This window comes from Magnolia sinica, chromosome 13 (genome assembly GCF_029962835.1).
Source record: "Magnolia sinica isolate HGM2019 chromosome 13, MsV1, whole genome shotgun sequence".
Classification (NCBI taxonomy): domain Eukaryota; kingdom Viridiplantae; phylum Streptophyta; class Magnoliopsida; order Magnoliales; family Magnoliaceae; genus Magnolia; species Magnolia sinica.
Genome location: NC_080585.1, coordinates 4,637,880 through 4,653,637, shown reverse-complemented (window position 1 = coordinate 4,653,637; position 15,758 = coordinate 4,637,880). Strand labels below are relative to the sequence as shown.

Here is a 15,758-nt window from a genome sequence, read left to right as displayed (position 1 = left end):
CATGCGTCGTTACAGGCAAAAATGAGGAGACATGGAAGGAAACCATTCACATGAAAGAATTGAAATAACAAAAACACCCTTAGCTAAAAGGCCAAACATATCATTTTCCTTTTAAAATCAAAAGTTCACATGCCTCTCATGATTTGATTATAGGGAAAGAATTAGCTAAACGTTATATATAACAGAGATAAAATGAAAGAGAGAGTTATAGCTCACTAAATTACAACACAAGGAAAGATATTGACTGTTGAAACCCGTGAAAGTACAATCCATGTAACCAGTGAAGGTCATGAGTCGTTCACGCATCTTTCTCATTCACATGCTTCCACAAAAGCTCCACCTATTCTAATAGCACCAAAGACTATACACTCTCCCTCACCAAAAGCTTCCAAAAGCAGGTCGAAAAAAAGAAAGGGAAATGATTCTAGGCTTTCATGTGAAAACCACCTTTTGGTGGCATCGCATGAGCCAGCAAGCATAGACTCCAAGTTTGGGTGTATGTGATTATTAAAGATGGATTCTCACATGTGGGGTCCACTGACTAATCTTATCAGTTATGGAGGGGCCCACAACCTGAGTGGGGCGGTGGTCTGAACATGTGAAAAATCAATTTATCTCATCTTCAAGTTTGCTCACACTGAAATCTGGTGTTTCTGATTGCATTGACTCATTCGCTAAGACCACATGTATCATGTGGGCTGTGAATCAGTGGTCGAAAGATCGGCTTGGCCAGCTCATCAGATGGTTCATCATACATGTAACTTGAATGTGGACTGCTTCCAAACATGATGAACGGGGGTAAGAAGGATGTTTCATTGATCAATCAATTTGACGGGAAGAGCTGAACCCTAACCCTGAGGAGAGGAATAGGGCCTCTAACGCCTAAAAAACCGGAATGGAATAAAAGCCTCTGACGGTGAGAAGCAGAGGTAAGCAAAAGAGAGCTCGAGAATCTTCTCTTTTGGTATACACAGAACAGACTGGGAGGAGAAACTCCTGGACGCTGTGTGGCACTCAAGCAGGCGCTTATGCGCCCAGCCCACGAGTGGTGTATGTCTATCTTGCGTCTTATTCCTATGGATGGGACGTTCGATCAGACGAAGCCATAAGGCTGTCAACAGGTGCCTGATGAGCTTTACCCATTTTTAATGGGTCTGGTTCAATTTTCAAAACAGTTAACAGTGTTATGTTCAGGTCCACCACAACTAAAAATCAAGTTTATTTGGGTTGGGTCAGTTTCACCATCTTAAACTCGGTTATAATTGGGTCGAGTCAGGTCTAGTTAAATTCGATAGTAATATTGTATATGCTAAATACTCATTAAATTCGCAGAACATGTGTGTGCAATCAAGTCCATCCACTGGATGGGTACCTGGAACCGATCCGATTTAGGTCTGGGTCTTAAAAAACGGGACCCAGGCCCGGAAAAACCTGTACCCGATCAACCCCGGTATGGGTACTCCAAGACCCAACCCAAACATGACCTGTTACAGCCCTAGATGAGTGGGCAGCCCCGATATTTATGCCAGTCATGTACCCAATGGGGCCCACTCAATGCACAGCTCAGATGCCATGTGCCTGGGAGGTGCATATGGGCTTAACAAAGCTCTAATTTCACATGATTTGAGAATCATCAAGCATAAATCCAGCCAGCTCTAATTGTTTGGCCAGCTGCACCGGGCATGCAGAGATCTATTTGGTCTGTGGGTGTGATTTGTCTCGGACAATGAATTCATAAACAATGTCATTCACCTCAATCATGCTACAGTCAGGAGTCTTCTCTACCCCTCTCTCTCTCATTGCGGCCCGCACCTTCCTAGCTTCACCCCACATGTTCGCTTCCATACACATGTTTGCAAGTAGCACATAGATTCCACTGTCATGAGGGTCCAATTCAAAGAGTTTTGATGCGGCCTGCTCTCCCATTATAACATTACCATGCATTCTACAAGCGAAAAACAAGGCTCCCCACACCACAACATCCGGCTTCATGGGCATGGTCTTGATCAGGTCCTCTACCTCATCTAGAAGCCCAGCTCTGCTAAGAAGGTCCACCATGCATGAATAGTGCTTGAGTTTCGAAAATAGGCCAAATTTTGTGCTCATTTGATTAAAGAATCGATGACCCTCATCTACTAATCCGGCATGACAATAAGCTGATAAGACCTCTACAAATGTAACCTCATCTAGGGTCAAACTGATATCAATCATCTTTATGAAGTAGCTTATAGCATCTCGTCCACGTCCATGAATGACCAAACCACCAATCATGGCCGTCCACGTCAACGTGTTCCTCTCAGGGATCTCTTCAAACACTTGGAGTGACTTTTCGATTTTTCCACACTTAGCATACATGTCCACCAAAGCCGTGCCCAATGCTACAATTTGAGGAATCCTGTGTCTGTTGATATAGTGATGAACCCATATCCCTGTCTCGAGTGCTCTGATTTGTGCACACGTAGACAACAGGCTAACCATGGCAACCTCATTGGGCTTTACACCTGTAACTTGCATTCCTTGAAACAGAGCTAGCGCATACTTGCCCCGCTTGTGTTGTACATAGCCAGCAATCATGGAATTCCACGTCACAACATCTCTTTCGGGCATTTCATCAAAACACTCCCAGCAGCATCCAAAAAACCGAACTTCACATACCCCACGACTATTGTAGTCCAAGAAACTACCGTTCTTCTCGGCATGTTGTCAAACAACAGCCTTGCCTGCTCCAAACTCTCGCACTTCACATACATGTCCATGAGAGCATTACTAAAAGCTATGGTGAATTTCAATCATCTTTCTTCAATGTAGTGATGAAACCCTCTTCCGAGCTCCAAATCTCCTAATTGGGCACAAGACGAAACTACCCCAATCATTGTCACCTCATCAGGCTCAACCCCTTCTCCCTCCATTTCCCGAAAAAGCTTCAACGCCTCATTTACCCGCCCACTCTGTACATAGCCATTTATCATATGATTCCAAGAAACCAAATCTCTCACACAACTTCCATCAAATACCCGACGTGCATCTTCTAATCCACGGCACATTGCAAACATATGAATAGCCGCATTGCGAATAAAGACATCCGAATCGAAGCCCAAATGCCAAACATGCCTGAGAATCCCAGCACCAATCTTGATGGCGGACAATCGAGCGGATGCCTTGAGCAACAAGGGGAATGTGTAATTGTCGGGCCGAGAGCCCATCCCGAGCATCCGCTTATACAACAAAAGAGCCTCTTTGGGGTGGGTCCTCGCTTTCCGAAAACCCTCTAATGGTAATACACCACATATATGCATTTGGGTTTTCGATGCGGACCAGTATCTTGCAGTAATAATCGGGATCAACGAAATTGGAATCCACACAAAACGCGATAAATTGGCTTGAAGCGAATGTGTCAAGGATCAATCCACTTAAGATCATCTGGGCATGGATTTGCTTCAGATGTCTAATGTCATTGGATTTTTGCAAGAGAGAGAGAGAAGAGGGTTTTTGAGATGAGGGGCGGTCGTGTTTGGATTGCAATTGGGATTTCAATCGTGCAGTGAGATGAGGCAAGTGTGGAAGAATTAGATCTGTGGGAATGGGATTGAAGGGTGTTTGGGAATGGAAGGGATCGATTGGAGAAAGAGGAGATCTTTTGGCATCGGAAGGGGGTGCAGGTTAAGGGGAAGAGAGTTTAGGTTAAGGTAGAAAAGACGGGAGTTTGGGGGTGCAACTGTCGAAATTTTAAAAGATGGTTGAATCGTTGAAGTTCTCGCCAAAAGAAGGCTCAGCGACCACGGGTCTGTTTGACTCCTCCACATGCACACCGCAAGCACACGTGCCAACAGATAAAGCGTGCGAGAAAACCATGATGAAAAACTCACCAAGGGGGATACACCGTGGAAATCAGTGTAGCACTGATGATGGCCGGACGCAATGTATGTTTGTGCCCACTTATTGAGTGGACAAGTCAGAATTTTGGCCCCACGTGATCTCCATGGTGTGATCACCCGTTGCACACGTGTAAAAAATCAGATCCATGAAAATGAATGGTCCCACCACAAAGATCACCCTTCTTGAAATTTTGACTGATAGGACCACAGTTGGTAGGCCACACCTATATTGTAAATCCGACCGTCAGTTCTCCCCTTGAAAATTTGGCTAATATGACCACAGTTGGTTGGCCACACCTATTTGTTGAATCAGACAGTCAGTTGTCCATTGATTCCGATGGTGTGGTCGGCCCACCTGATGAGAGGATATGCCTGAATTTTTGTGCCAGGCGATCTGCATGGGGGCCTACCGTCTTCATGGCACCGATGTGGTCCACGGGTAGCTTACCCAAGATTGGCAGCTTCATGCCCCTCACAAAAACTAACATTGGAAAAGAAAATGGAAGAAACCACTCACGTCAAGATGTTCTCGATAGTAAAAGAAACATTGGATTTCAAAATGGTATCATTACACAAATACTATATTCAAATTTGCATACATGAAATATTAGGTGGCTTTTGTTAGAACTTTGTTTGGATTTCCGCTCATATCCATGGTACCATGCTTCTGGAAAATCTTGAGAAATCATCAAAATATAGTTTCCTTTTCTTTTCTCACTGTCCAAACAGTCCTTAAAAAGACTAACATATCAAGGGATTCTAATGGTTTGGATCATTGAAACTTGACTTGATCTAAGTGTCACCTCATTGCTAGCTATTTTCTCCTTTTTAGCCACCTTGCTAAATAAGCACCCGTCACATTATGCAGTTCCTAATGGTTAATAGAATCCATGTAACCATGCTTCTGGAAAATCTTGAGAATTTCCTTTTCTTTTCCCACTGTCCAAACAGTCCTTAAAAAGATTTACATATCAAAGGATTGAAATCATCCATATTCTAATGGTTTGGATCATTGAAACTTGACTTGATCCAAGTGTCACCTCATTGCTAGCTATTTCTTCCCCCTTTTTAGACACCTTGCTACATAAGCACCCGTCACATTATGCAGTTCCTAATAGTTATAATGGATGGAATAAATTCAATCCATTGCCTGTGCTTTCTTTCATTCGTTATGCTTTTTCTCAAAGAACTTGCCTATCTGCATCGGATTGCATGGTACCTGGACCTTAAGTCGCTGCAACTAGGATGCATAACCCCACACCATGCACTGTGTCTTGAAAATCCCCAAATTGGAATCCTAGCCATTTGATTAGGGAGATGCAAATAGGCAGTTATGAAAAGATACAACAATTGCCCACGATAGAGAGAAGGTTAAAGATTGGATGCGAAGGATCTTCCAGTCTATCATCAGATCATTAGGCATGGTGCATCTACAGTCCAAGCACAGCTCATTAGATTTAACGGTCATTATCACAGAACTGCAATATCATTAAAAGATAAAAAGGAAGTCCACAGATGAGGAAAATAAAATGAATGCGTATAATACGAAAACCGCAATAACAAAAGGATAGTTCAGCTATGATTAAAGCAATGAAATGTTTGTAAGCATAACTCCTTCATGGAGGACTCATATGGAAAGCACGTGCTCCCAACTACAATAAAAAGGTTTTAAATAACAAAATTTCAGTAAAAAAATAAAATAAAATGCAGGATGAATACCTGCTGAAGCTAAAATTATTCCATGGAAAAATCACCTAAGAGACATGTATCCAGACTCTCAAGCAGAAACCTAACATTTTCATCACCATCGGTTGACAGAGATCAAAAGGAAGAAATTAGCCGCCGCCAGAGCCGTACTTCTTCCCAAAGACAATAATCTGTAACTTGTCATAACCAGCAAGCACACCAGCACCCGCAACTGCACGGAGAATATTCGCACCTGCACCTTTGAACAGGGATTTGGCCCCCTCATTCTTCAGGATCTGAGAGAAGGCATCCATCGAGCTCTTGTACTTAACAGCTTCACCGGAGGTCATCATCATCCTTCTACGGACAGTGTCAATTGGGTAGGATGCAAGGCCAGCACCATTCGTGATCACCCAACCAAGGGCAAAACTCGCAAAAAAGCTATCCTGAAATAACACAATAGATAGATGTGATGAAACTGCATAGTAACTCAGACATGCTTATTACAATGTGTAAACTCAACAGGGAATCAATCAAGTGTGTATGCTACCCCTTTGATGGATACACCTTTCGTTTCTACGTTCAGTAAGACAATGATACAAATTTGAACTGTTGCATTATCAAAAGTAGAGTGTGGATCTATTACTAATTTCTGTGGCTAAACTAAAGGCCTGTTTGGTTCCTTGAAACACAAGGTAATGTGGTGTAAAACTCACATCATTACTGCTGATAGGATAAAACCAGCTGTCAAATCTCAGTAATCCGTCAGAATTACTACTGACTTGGATTGGCTGAGGTGCGTTGACATGGCAAAATTTTGTACGCCACACCATGATGTATGTGCTATATCCACACTGTCCGTCCATCTTGCGAGATCATTTTACTGAAAGAGACAAAATGAGGCACGTCCAAAGCGGAAATTAAGCACACCATAGAAAGCAGTGGGGATTGAGCGCCTGCCATTGAAACTTCTTGCAGTCCACGGAAGTGTTGGATGAAGCTGATATTTGTGTTTTCCCTTCATCCAGGTCTGTGTGACCTCATGTACCAGTTGGATGGAAAATAAAAATACTAGTAGGCCATAAGAAGGTTTCAACGGTGGATGTCATTGTCCCACTGCTTTCCGTGGTGTGGTCTACATGAGCTTTGAATCTTTCTCATTTTTGGGGTCATGCCCTACAATGATATTGCAAAATGGATGGACGGTGTGGATATAACATATATTGGGCAAGTTATATCCACATGCATCTAATCACGGTGAAACTTTACATGCATATCCAAGGTCAAAATTAAAGCTGCGAGAGTGGTATTACATAAGGCTTTACTTCGGACTACTGTAGTGATAATCATTACCCATTTACATAATTTTACAGCATATAGATTCCATCGTGACAAATCTCATTCTTGGCAATTTCTCAGCATGGAAACTTCTCAGGAGATTTTCAGATTCTCACGATTTTCTATCTATATATCGGGAAAATCTCACCAAAAATAAAATGCTAAAAATCATTTATTAAAAAGTTCATAAATAATTTTAAAAGTTCAAAATATGGGTAAGAATGAATAAATTTAAACTTTTAAATATTCATTTTGGAATTAACTTAAACTATTAAATATTCATTTTGCTAAAATTATGATAATTTTGTAATTAAAAAGCGAAAATTTTAAAACTTCCAAGATATTGAAAATATCACGATAATATCATCTAATGAATTTTCTACGACAAAATCTCAGTGATATTTGTCACAGTGATAGATTCTCATTATGTTTCAATATTATATATGTTCTCAAGTATTCTGTTACTTTTCATATTGTTCGTTGTAATTATAACAACAACAACAGCGACAGTAATAATAATAATGTGCAATGCATCCCCCACTTCCATGTATCTTGATTTTCCTTTGAAATGTGGAACGGTGGGAACGTAGCACTGATCCAACGTCAAAACCCACAAATGTATCCTAGTGAATGTAATATAGACAACCAATGTTGATGTCGTAAAATCATTAAAAAGCAAGTTCAAAATTTCCACTAACCTGCATCTTCCCGGTCAAAACTACTGGCTTCAGAGAATCATACATTCCAAAGTAGAGACCACGATAAACTATGATTCCAACACATGAAATGTTGAACCCACGGTAGAGTCCAGCAAGGCCATCCGACTTGAGAGTCTTCCTGTAAACATCAACCAAGCCGTTGAATTGCCTTTCCCCTCCCTTCTTCGCTGCCTTTGCATCGTTCGCCAAACGGGTTCGGGCATAATCCAAGGAGTAGACAAAGAGAAGGGAAGAGGCACCCGCAGCACCACCAGATGCTAAGTTGCCAGCAAACCATTTCCAGTAACCGTCTCTGTCTTTCTTGAAATTAAACAGCCGCTTGAAGTAGTCCTTGAATGCAAAGTTCAAGGCCTGTGCAGATTTCAGTTTGTAGAAATTAGCATATAGGAAGGGGAACAGGCAACCTCAATAAGAGCAAGAGCAAGGTACACGAAGAGTCCAAATTTTTATCAGTAAAGACTGCATGGCACGATACCATAGCTTTGTAATGAATCATTCTCTATACTATAATCACTCAATACAAACCATTGCTCTGTATTGAATCATTCAGTTCATTAACAAGTTCTTCTGTCTGTCAGAAAAGGGAAGGTAAAAGAAGATCATCAACAGCGAGAGAGACCAAACCTGAGTAGGGAAGTAGCGAATGACGTTAGCAGTGTTCCCTCTCCACAATGACATGGTTCCTTCCTCCTTTATTGTTCGACTGAAACAGTCTCCAATTCCCTTGTAGGGCTCAGAGAGCCGACCAGTCTTAATCATCTCATCCTGGTTCTGGATCAAAAGCTTCACACGCTCGATAGGAGCAGCAGCCGTTTTGGAGACAGCAGCAGAGACTCCACCCATCAGGAAATCAATGGCAAAGCCAGCTAACCCTTTCTCTGAAGGTGCTGGTACAAAAACAGGTGATGCAGAGGAAACCATGGATAGATCATGGCAACCACTCCCTGTTTGCATCTGCAGTCCTCCATTGCTATACCTCCCATTAGCAAAACTCCTCTGGTACAGAGCTGGCTTATACAAGCCACAGTTCCGAGCTTGCAAATCTTGGGAGAAGCTGGAGCTGAGATGGAGCTGACCAGCTACCTTCTGAATAACAGTTGGGTGATGAGGCCGATCCGCCATGGGTTGCAAACTGAAACCATACATTGGATGTGAGAAAAGCAAAGAAGGGAAATGCTCACTACACAAGCTTGAAACAGTTTAGGTTGACATTTCTATCATGACTTTATGAGGGGCAAAAGGTATTTCCAATGGTTATAATGGTCACAGATGGTTCTGAAATGATCAAATGAGAAGAAAATCCATAATTTTAGAAAAGCTGGAAACTAATGACAGTTTCCAGAAACTTCATATTGACTCGTTGAATAGAACATCCACCATTTGCACAAACTCACAAACAGCAGCAATTCTTGAAAGATGAAGGTGCTACTTCCAGACATCAAAGGGAAAAAATATTCCATTCGCCATACTCCAAAACCCAGTCTAGAAGCGATGCACTACTGTAACTGGACAAGATTACCAACCATGGACAGTAAGCTATGGGATCCGGCTACTTACACTGGTATTTTATTATTAGTTTATCACTAAATGACTAAATAATTTCCAAGATTACTGGATGGTCATTTTCTCTAAAAAACTAGCATTCAATTTAAAAAAAGAATAATTTAGCAAAAGCATCGACACCCACAAGTAAATGGTGCGGAATCTGTGCCACATATAATCATGTATGGAGCCCAAAATCAGTTCGTTATGATGAATGTCAAACACCACAGGTAGACCCTTCCCTGCTTTTGTAGTTTTTCTAATGCCTCCTCCCTTACTGAATCCATACTCTTTATCTTTTTCATGTCTATTTTAGGATGATCACGATTACTTCAAGCAGATAAAGCAGTGACAAGCTGAACATTCCATGTACACTAAAGCTAGAAAGAAATTAAATTTATGCAATATAACTGAAATTCTCAATTGCTATCATGTAAGGAAAGAAACCAAGCATTTGTAAGTACATAGCCATCTAAAAATGTAAATTTAACAAAGAAAGCACTCTCTTTCACTTAAATCTAGGGCTAAATTTCAAAGTGGCATTGTAGTTGAAATCTAAGCAATTCTTAGTACAACAATGCTCAGAATAAGAACAGATTGGGGAGTGAAAATGTAGAATAACAAAGTGAGCACAGTTGTGTGTATCCAAAAAACAAAACATGCATGAATAGGGGTGGCAATACGTTGGGTTAGGGTCAAGTAGGCCCAGCCCGAGCCCAATCCATTTACTAAAAACGTCCAGCCTTCAGGCCCATGCTTGATTAGTAAGTTGAGATGAGATGACCAGGCCTGAGCAAATTCCTAAGCCCCAGTACAGGCCCAGCCTGACCCATTCATGAAAAAAGAAGAAAGAAAGAAAAAAGTTTACAAAGAACTCAAAACAGAGACCATGCAAATTTCGGCACATCGGTAACACTAAAGCTAGGCATGGTTGTTATAAGCTACATAGTTATTCATATATAAATTCTATATTTGGGGGTCAGGTCAAGCTCAACCCAAACCTGATTCGCTAAGTTAAATGGGCAACATTTCCGAAACAAGCCCAAGCCAAAACCCGACAAGGGCAACCTGAGCCCTGACATAAGCGAGTCAGGTTGGTTGGCCTGTGAGTTGACTGGATCAACCCAACCCATTGCCAGCCCTATGCATCAGCCAATCGAGACGAGAAGAGAATGAATAGGAAAAGGGAAAAGACACCCGCATAAACTGGGTACGAATACACAAGTTAATTGACACTCCCACGATGACAAAATGATCAAGAAGAGTAATATACCTATAGTTTATGAATCTGACCTAAAGAAATGGTAAGCTAAACGAAAGAAAAGCAGAGAGAAAAGCTAGATTGAAGCTCTTGTAAAAGTTCAATTGAGCTCCCTCCTCATGGAGGACACAACATGTGTGGTATCGGGACTGCAGATTTGGTGGGCCACCACATAGATAGGCCATATCCAAATAAATGGGGGGTGTGGATTGTGGCAACCACCCAATTAGTGCAGTGTGAAAGGAACAGTTACAGCTAGAGTACACATTCAACCAGGAGGTCAAAACAATTGGATTGTCAGAGCTGTCTAAATCCAATCACTTTCGGCCCAACATATCACTCGAGGGTCCACTTATGCAAATCACCCCACCTTTTTATGTCTTCTATGGTGCAAGCTGAGTATTAGCATTTCTCAAACTAGAACTACCAATGACATACTTTCAGAAGATAAAAATGGAAGGAATAAAAGCATGAAAAATGCAAAATGGAACTATGCATGCACGCACGTAAACATCCCATTTCTAAGTGGAAAGCAGTCATATGGGGCTAAGCCTTTCACCCTAACAACTCTCATAATGTTGAGAAATTCAAATAATACTCTCTTTTTGGCCAATTTCACAAGCTCTTGAAACGGAGATGAAATCAATAACTTGGAAATTTTCCTTTTGTTGCTGAATTTCCTCAAGCAATTGAAAATGATAACATTCTAACCATCCCTTCAAACACAATCGAAAAGATGAATGTTCCAACAATGATTAACGCTTATGAAATCCTGAAACTGCCCTTGAAATTTTCCCTATTTTTGCTTTTATACATTTTTTCTGTTACATATGTGGACAAACACTATAAAGAAGCCTCAACGGCTAAAAGATATCACTGGTGTGTGGTTACAAGAAAACAAAAACCCCTCAAAATAATTGAGAACATGATTCCCATATGGCATTCAATGGAAAACCCGTAAATCATAACAAGATATCATCATATATCTTCATTAAAAAAACAAAAAAAATAAAATTATCATCACAATAGTCATCAAGCCAGGGGAAAACACAAGATCCTGTAACAAGAATAACAAAAAAATCACACACGCATAAAAATATAAATAAATACATAAAAAGATAATGCAAAATACACTAAATTACAGTGTACGGAGTCTTTGGACTACATCTACCGTCCGACTGCCAGGCAAACTCATTGATCCAGACTGTCCACCAATTTATGGGCAGCCTCCATGAGCGGCCACTGCAGAAGACGAAAAATCATATCCATCAAATGATCCCAACCGACCAATCCACAGACAACAGATCAACCGGTCAGGAACATCAGATCCACGGAAGTTTAGCCCACAATCCAATCAAGAGGTGAATCTAGCAATTTACAAGGAGCCTGTTCGATGGACCACTGCAGAATACAAAATAACATATCCATCGAATGATCCTAATCGACGGATCCATTGAACTTCTGCTAACCGTCCAAAAATAGACAACAGATCGGCCGGTCAGAAACATCAGATCGGTGCAACTTTTAGGCCACAATCCAATCGAGATGCAAATCGTCAGTATAACAGTCCGGATCAATAAAAATCTACGCCAATTCCAAGCTCGAATCAATATATACACCGAGTTTAGGCCAAAATCCAATCAAGAGCCAGATCCGCAATGGAACAGTTCAGATCGGCAGAGATCTACACTAATTCCAAAGCTAAGCCACCAAATACATCGAGTTTCAGTGAAATACGAAATCCATACATGAAAAACCCTCATTCCAAAACACACACTGAGAGAGTGAGAGAGAGAGAGAGCAGAGATCCAAACAGAGAAAGAAAACGAAAAGCAAACAAATTTAACCGACCTTCGTTCCTGCTGTAAAAGAAGAAGAAAATCGCAAGCCCTAGAAAAATACAGAGATTGAGAGAGAGAAATCTGGGAAAAGGGCAGTGAAGAGGAAGAGATAAAGAGGAGGGCAGGCGTGGAGGAGTTGCGGTTAGAAAAGATGCAAGAACAGTTCACATGGCACAAGAAACGGCGATATTTCGGGATGCGGGAGAAAGCGCCGGTCCACAAGTTCAAATCGTCCGATCAGGATAAATGTACGGTTCGGATTTCGACACGTATGTAACATGGAGAAAAACAGAAACAGAAAAAAAGGAGAAAAACGGAAATTTAGGGGTGCGGGAAAATTACAGAACATACCTTGTATGAATAAGGCGGGCTACCGCAATGCTTCTCTTCTCTCGCTCTCTCGCTCTGTGGAGAAGAGAGGAAGGGTAGAATTGGAATGTAAAAGATCTCAGAGGGGGTTGACGCTGGAAAAAAGGAAGAGAACGAAGAGCCAAATAAATGGGAAGGGCTATGAGGTTCGTGGAAGGTCGTGTAGGAGGCCTGGTGGACTGGGCGAGTCGTAGAAAGGAGGGATATTCGCGGGACTGTTCAAGAGAAACGCGGATTGGGCAGTATCCCCCTAGCTAAGAACGGATAGAGGCTCTGAGGGGCAACCGTGATGTATGGGTTTTATCCACACTGTCCATCCATTTTTCCATATGTTTTAAGGTTAAACGAACAAATTTGAGGCAGATCGAAGGTTAAAGTGGACCACACCACATGAAGTAGTGGTGATAATGACACCCACCGTTGAAACATTCCTAGAGCCCCCTGCGACGGTTAATTACCATCCAAACTGTTCATAAGGTAATCTAGACCTGGATGAATGGAAAACACAAATATGGGGTTGATTCAAAATATCTGTGACCTTCAAAATGTTTTGGATGATAAGTGTTTAATCCAGGATGTGTGGTCCACTTCAGCGTTGGAAGTGCCTCGGTTTTGGGCTAGTGCCTAAAAATGATACGAAAAAAATGAATGGACGGCGTGGATAAAACCCATACATCACGGTCGCCGCTCAGAGCCTCTATCCGTTATTAGCTTGATGTCGTGCCCAATCCGCATCATTCAAGAGGCCATTCGCACACGTCTGTGAGAGCCGTAGCATTTATTCGGTGGACCTCGTAGCGAATATTTGGTGCATTGGATCTCGACTGGTGTCATTTGTTCTGATCGTCCATTTTTTTCGTGCATATGTGACCCACCCAAGGAACGGCACAGCCTATCTTTTGATCTCTGGAATTTTTCACGATAGAACGCACCTTATGAATGGACCCGATCCAAAACTCGTATCCGAATTTTTATGTGTCAGCTGATCGAGACTTCTCTCTATCCTCGCGCGATTCGTCTTTAGTTTTTCATGTCACGAAAGTATCTTTGTTAAGATTTTCTCGCCTTTCTCGTCGCCAACGAGATCTCGTGTGTATAGTACCCGTGAGCATTTTAAAAGCACGACCCTGTAATCCTAAGCTCTGTGGTACATCGAGACGTTCGTGCGACATCAACGCCGTCCATCAGTTTCACCATATCCTATTAGGACGTCAGACAAAAAATGAGTTATATCCAAAATCAAAGTGGGCCACACTTTGCCATTGAAATATTCCTAGCACACATCTTGATGCTTATACGCCATCCAACCTGTTCAGAAGATGTTCTAAACCGGATGAATGTAAAACACACGTATCGACTCGATCCAGAACTCGTGCCGGCATCAAGAAGGTTTCAATGGTGCGCGTTCGATTTCAACTGTACCCTGTGGTGTGGCCCACTTGAGTTTTCGATCTGAATCTCAATTGGCTCACTGCCTAATGTGAGCGGGGGAAAAACCGATGGACGTAGTGGATGTCACACGTACTGGCAGTAGGCCCCACAGAACTTAGGGTAACATGGGTCCAGGAAACTCGCGTCCTCGCTTTAAGGAGTGTGATTTTTTTATTATTCACGGTTCTATGAATATTTTTAATTGCAAGACATTTGTGTACCCTGCGTGTGCACCTATTGGATATCTTTCTCCAACCTGCATAAACAACTCAACATGCATGAAATCCACACCGTCCATCAGTTGCATCACCTCTTTTTTAGCCTTGATCATCAAATTCAGGCTCGTTGAACACTCAGTTGGGCCACCCGTAAAACTACACCTAAAATTTTCTAAAACTCACTTGACATGGTCTACATGAATTTTGGAATACTGTCCTCTTTCGGTAGTTCCTTCATCCCGATGAGAAACCTAAGATGAATGGATTGGATGACATATAAACACCATGGTAGGCCCTACTCAAAACAAATGGTATGCATTCCATTGTCAACATTTTCTTAGTTTGTGTCCTACCTAAGTTCTTGATGGTAATTATTTTTTTAACTCTACAGTGAAAATGACGTAGTTTGCATGATATACGGGGTGGATCTCATGAAAGATCCATTTACCTGGTTCCCTGTGCGCACGAGTTACTTACCAAGGTTTCAATTGTGGACCACCTGGTAAAAATTGCTTCCAATAAAAAATGCTTATACTTGGAGGGATATTAATTAAAACAATCCTTAATTATGATAGATAAAAGTGGTGACACTAAATTTTTAATGTCTATTTTTTTAAAGCCCTTTTGGCGTCTTTCAGGTGTTGAAAATATTACCTTTACCTGTCATTACATTGCATGACATTAACTTGTGTCATGAGTCAAGAGGGCCTTTTGAAGATAGAGTCTGTGCTCAATGATTTTGATCACTCCTTGGATGATTTGATCTTTTCAATTTAATCGATAGCTGTAAAGTCATGATAAGTTTATTTTTTAAAAAACAATAAATAGAGTTATCTGTGGCCCACAACTATATTAACGTTGTGAGTTAATTTCGAACTATTGTATCTAGGATGGTTTATCTGTGATGAATTTTGCCTTTAAACTTTGGCATATGACATGAAATTAAAACTCATTTCTTGTGGATGGGTTGAATATAGTACAAGACGATCTAGTAGGTCCCACACAAGATGTGAGATGCATTCAATAGGTGAATCCCTTGTGCGGGAAGGCATTTAGCCTTCTCTTTCTTTCTTTTTTCTTGGTTTTTTTCACAGGAGGAGATCATTTAATTGTTAGGATAGTTCCCACCTCCATGGCACACTCTAATAAGTTTCTGTGCGTTCATCTGACATCATTTCCTCCATTCTAGCGAGTTTTTGAGTGTTTGTTTTAATGTTTCTGGTCACACTTTTCACGTAGAAGCTATGATTGTCAAATGTAGGTTTATGTTAGGGTAATATTGGCTTTTTTGTGTGTGTGTGTGTGTGTATCTATTATGGAGTATCAATGGTGAGAGTTTGTGAAAAATGATGAGAGTGTAGTGGATCCCCTTATAATTATTTTTTATTTTTTGTATGAATGATGAGAGCTTTGTGAGATGGTAGAATGTTGCAATCAAAGAATATTGAAAGGCTGAATTTTGAAATAGAAAAATGTTA

General features: G+C 41.2%; 1 protein-coding gene and 1 pseudogene across 2 annotated transcripts; both read right to left on the bottom strand.

Moving 5' to 3' along the window:
- Positions 1-1,158: 1,158 nt before the first annotated feature.
- On the bottom strand, positions 1,159-4,342 carry LOC131223975 (pentatricopeptide repeat-containing protein At2g22410, mitochondrial-like; annotated as a pseudogene).
- A 1,093-nt stretch (positions 4,343-5,435) lies between these two features.
- On the bottom strand, positions 5,436-12,775 carry LOC131222505 (ADP,ATP carrier protein 1, mitochondrial-like). Of its 2 annotated transcripts, none has more exons than XM_058217593.1 (4): positions 12,614-12,775; positions 8,243-8,750; positions 7,598-7,969; positions 5,436-6,007 (listed from the first exon to the last, which is right to left on the bottom strand). In XM_058217593.1, the coding sequence occupies exons 2-4, from the start codon at positions 8,738-8,740 to the stop codon at positions 5,711-5,713; spliced, it is 1,167 nt and encodes a 388-aa protein (XP_058073576.1). In that variant the 5' UTR covers positions 8,741-8,750; positions 12,614-12,775; the 3' UTR covers positions 5,436-5,710. The 2 variants fall into 2 exon arrangements, with proteins under 2 accessions (XP_058073576.1, XP_058073577.1); XM_058217594.1 differs by lacking the exon at positions 12,614-12,775 and adding an exon at positions 12,273-12,541.
- Positions 12,776-15,758: the final 2,983 nt, after the last annotated feature.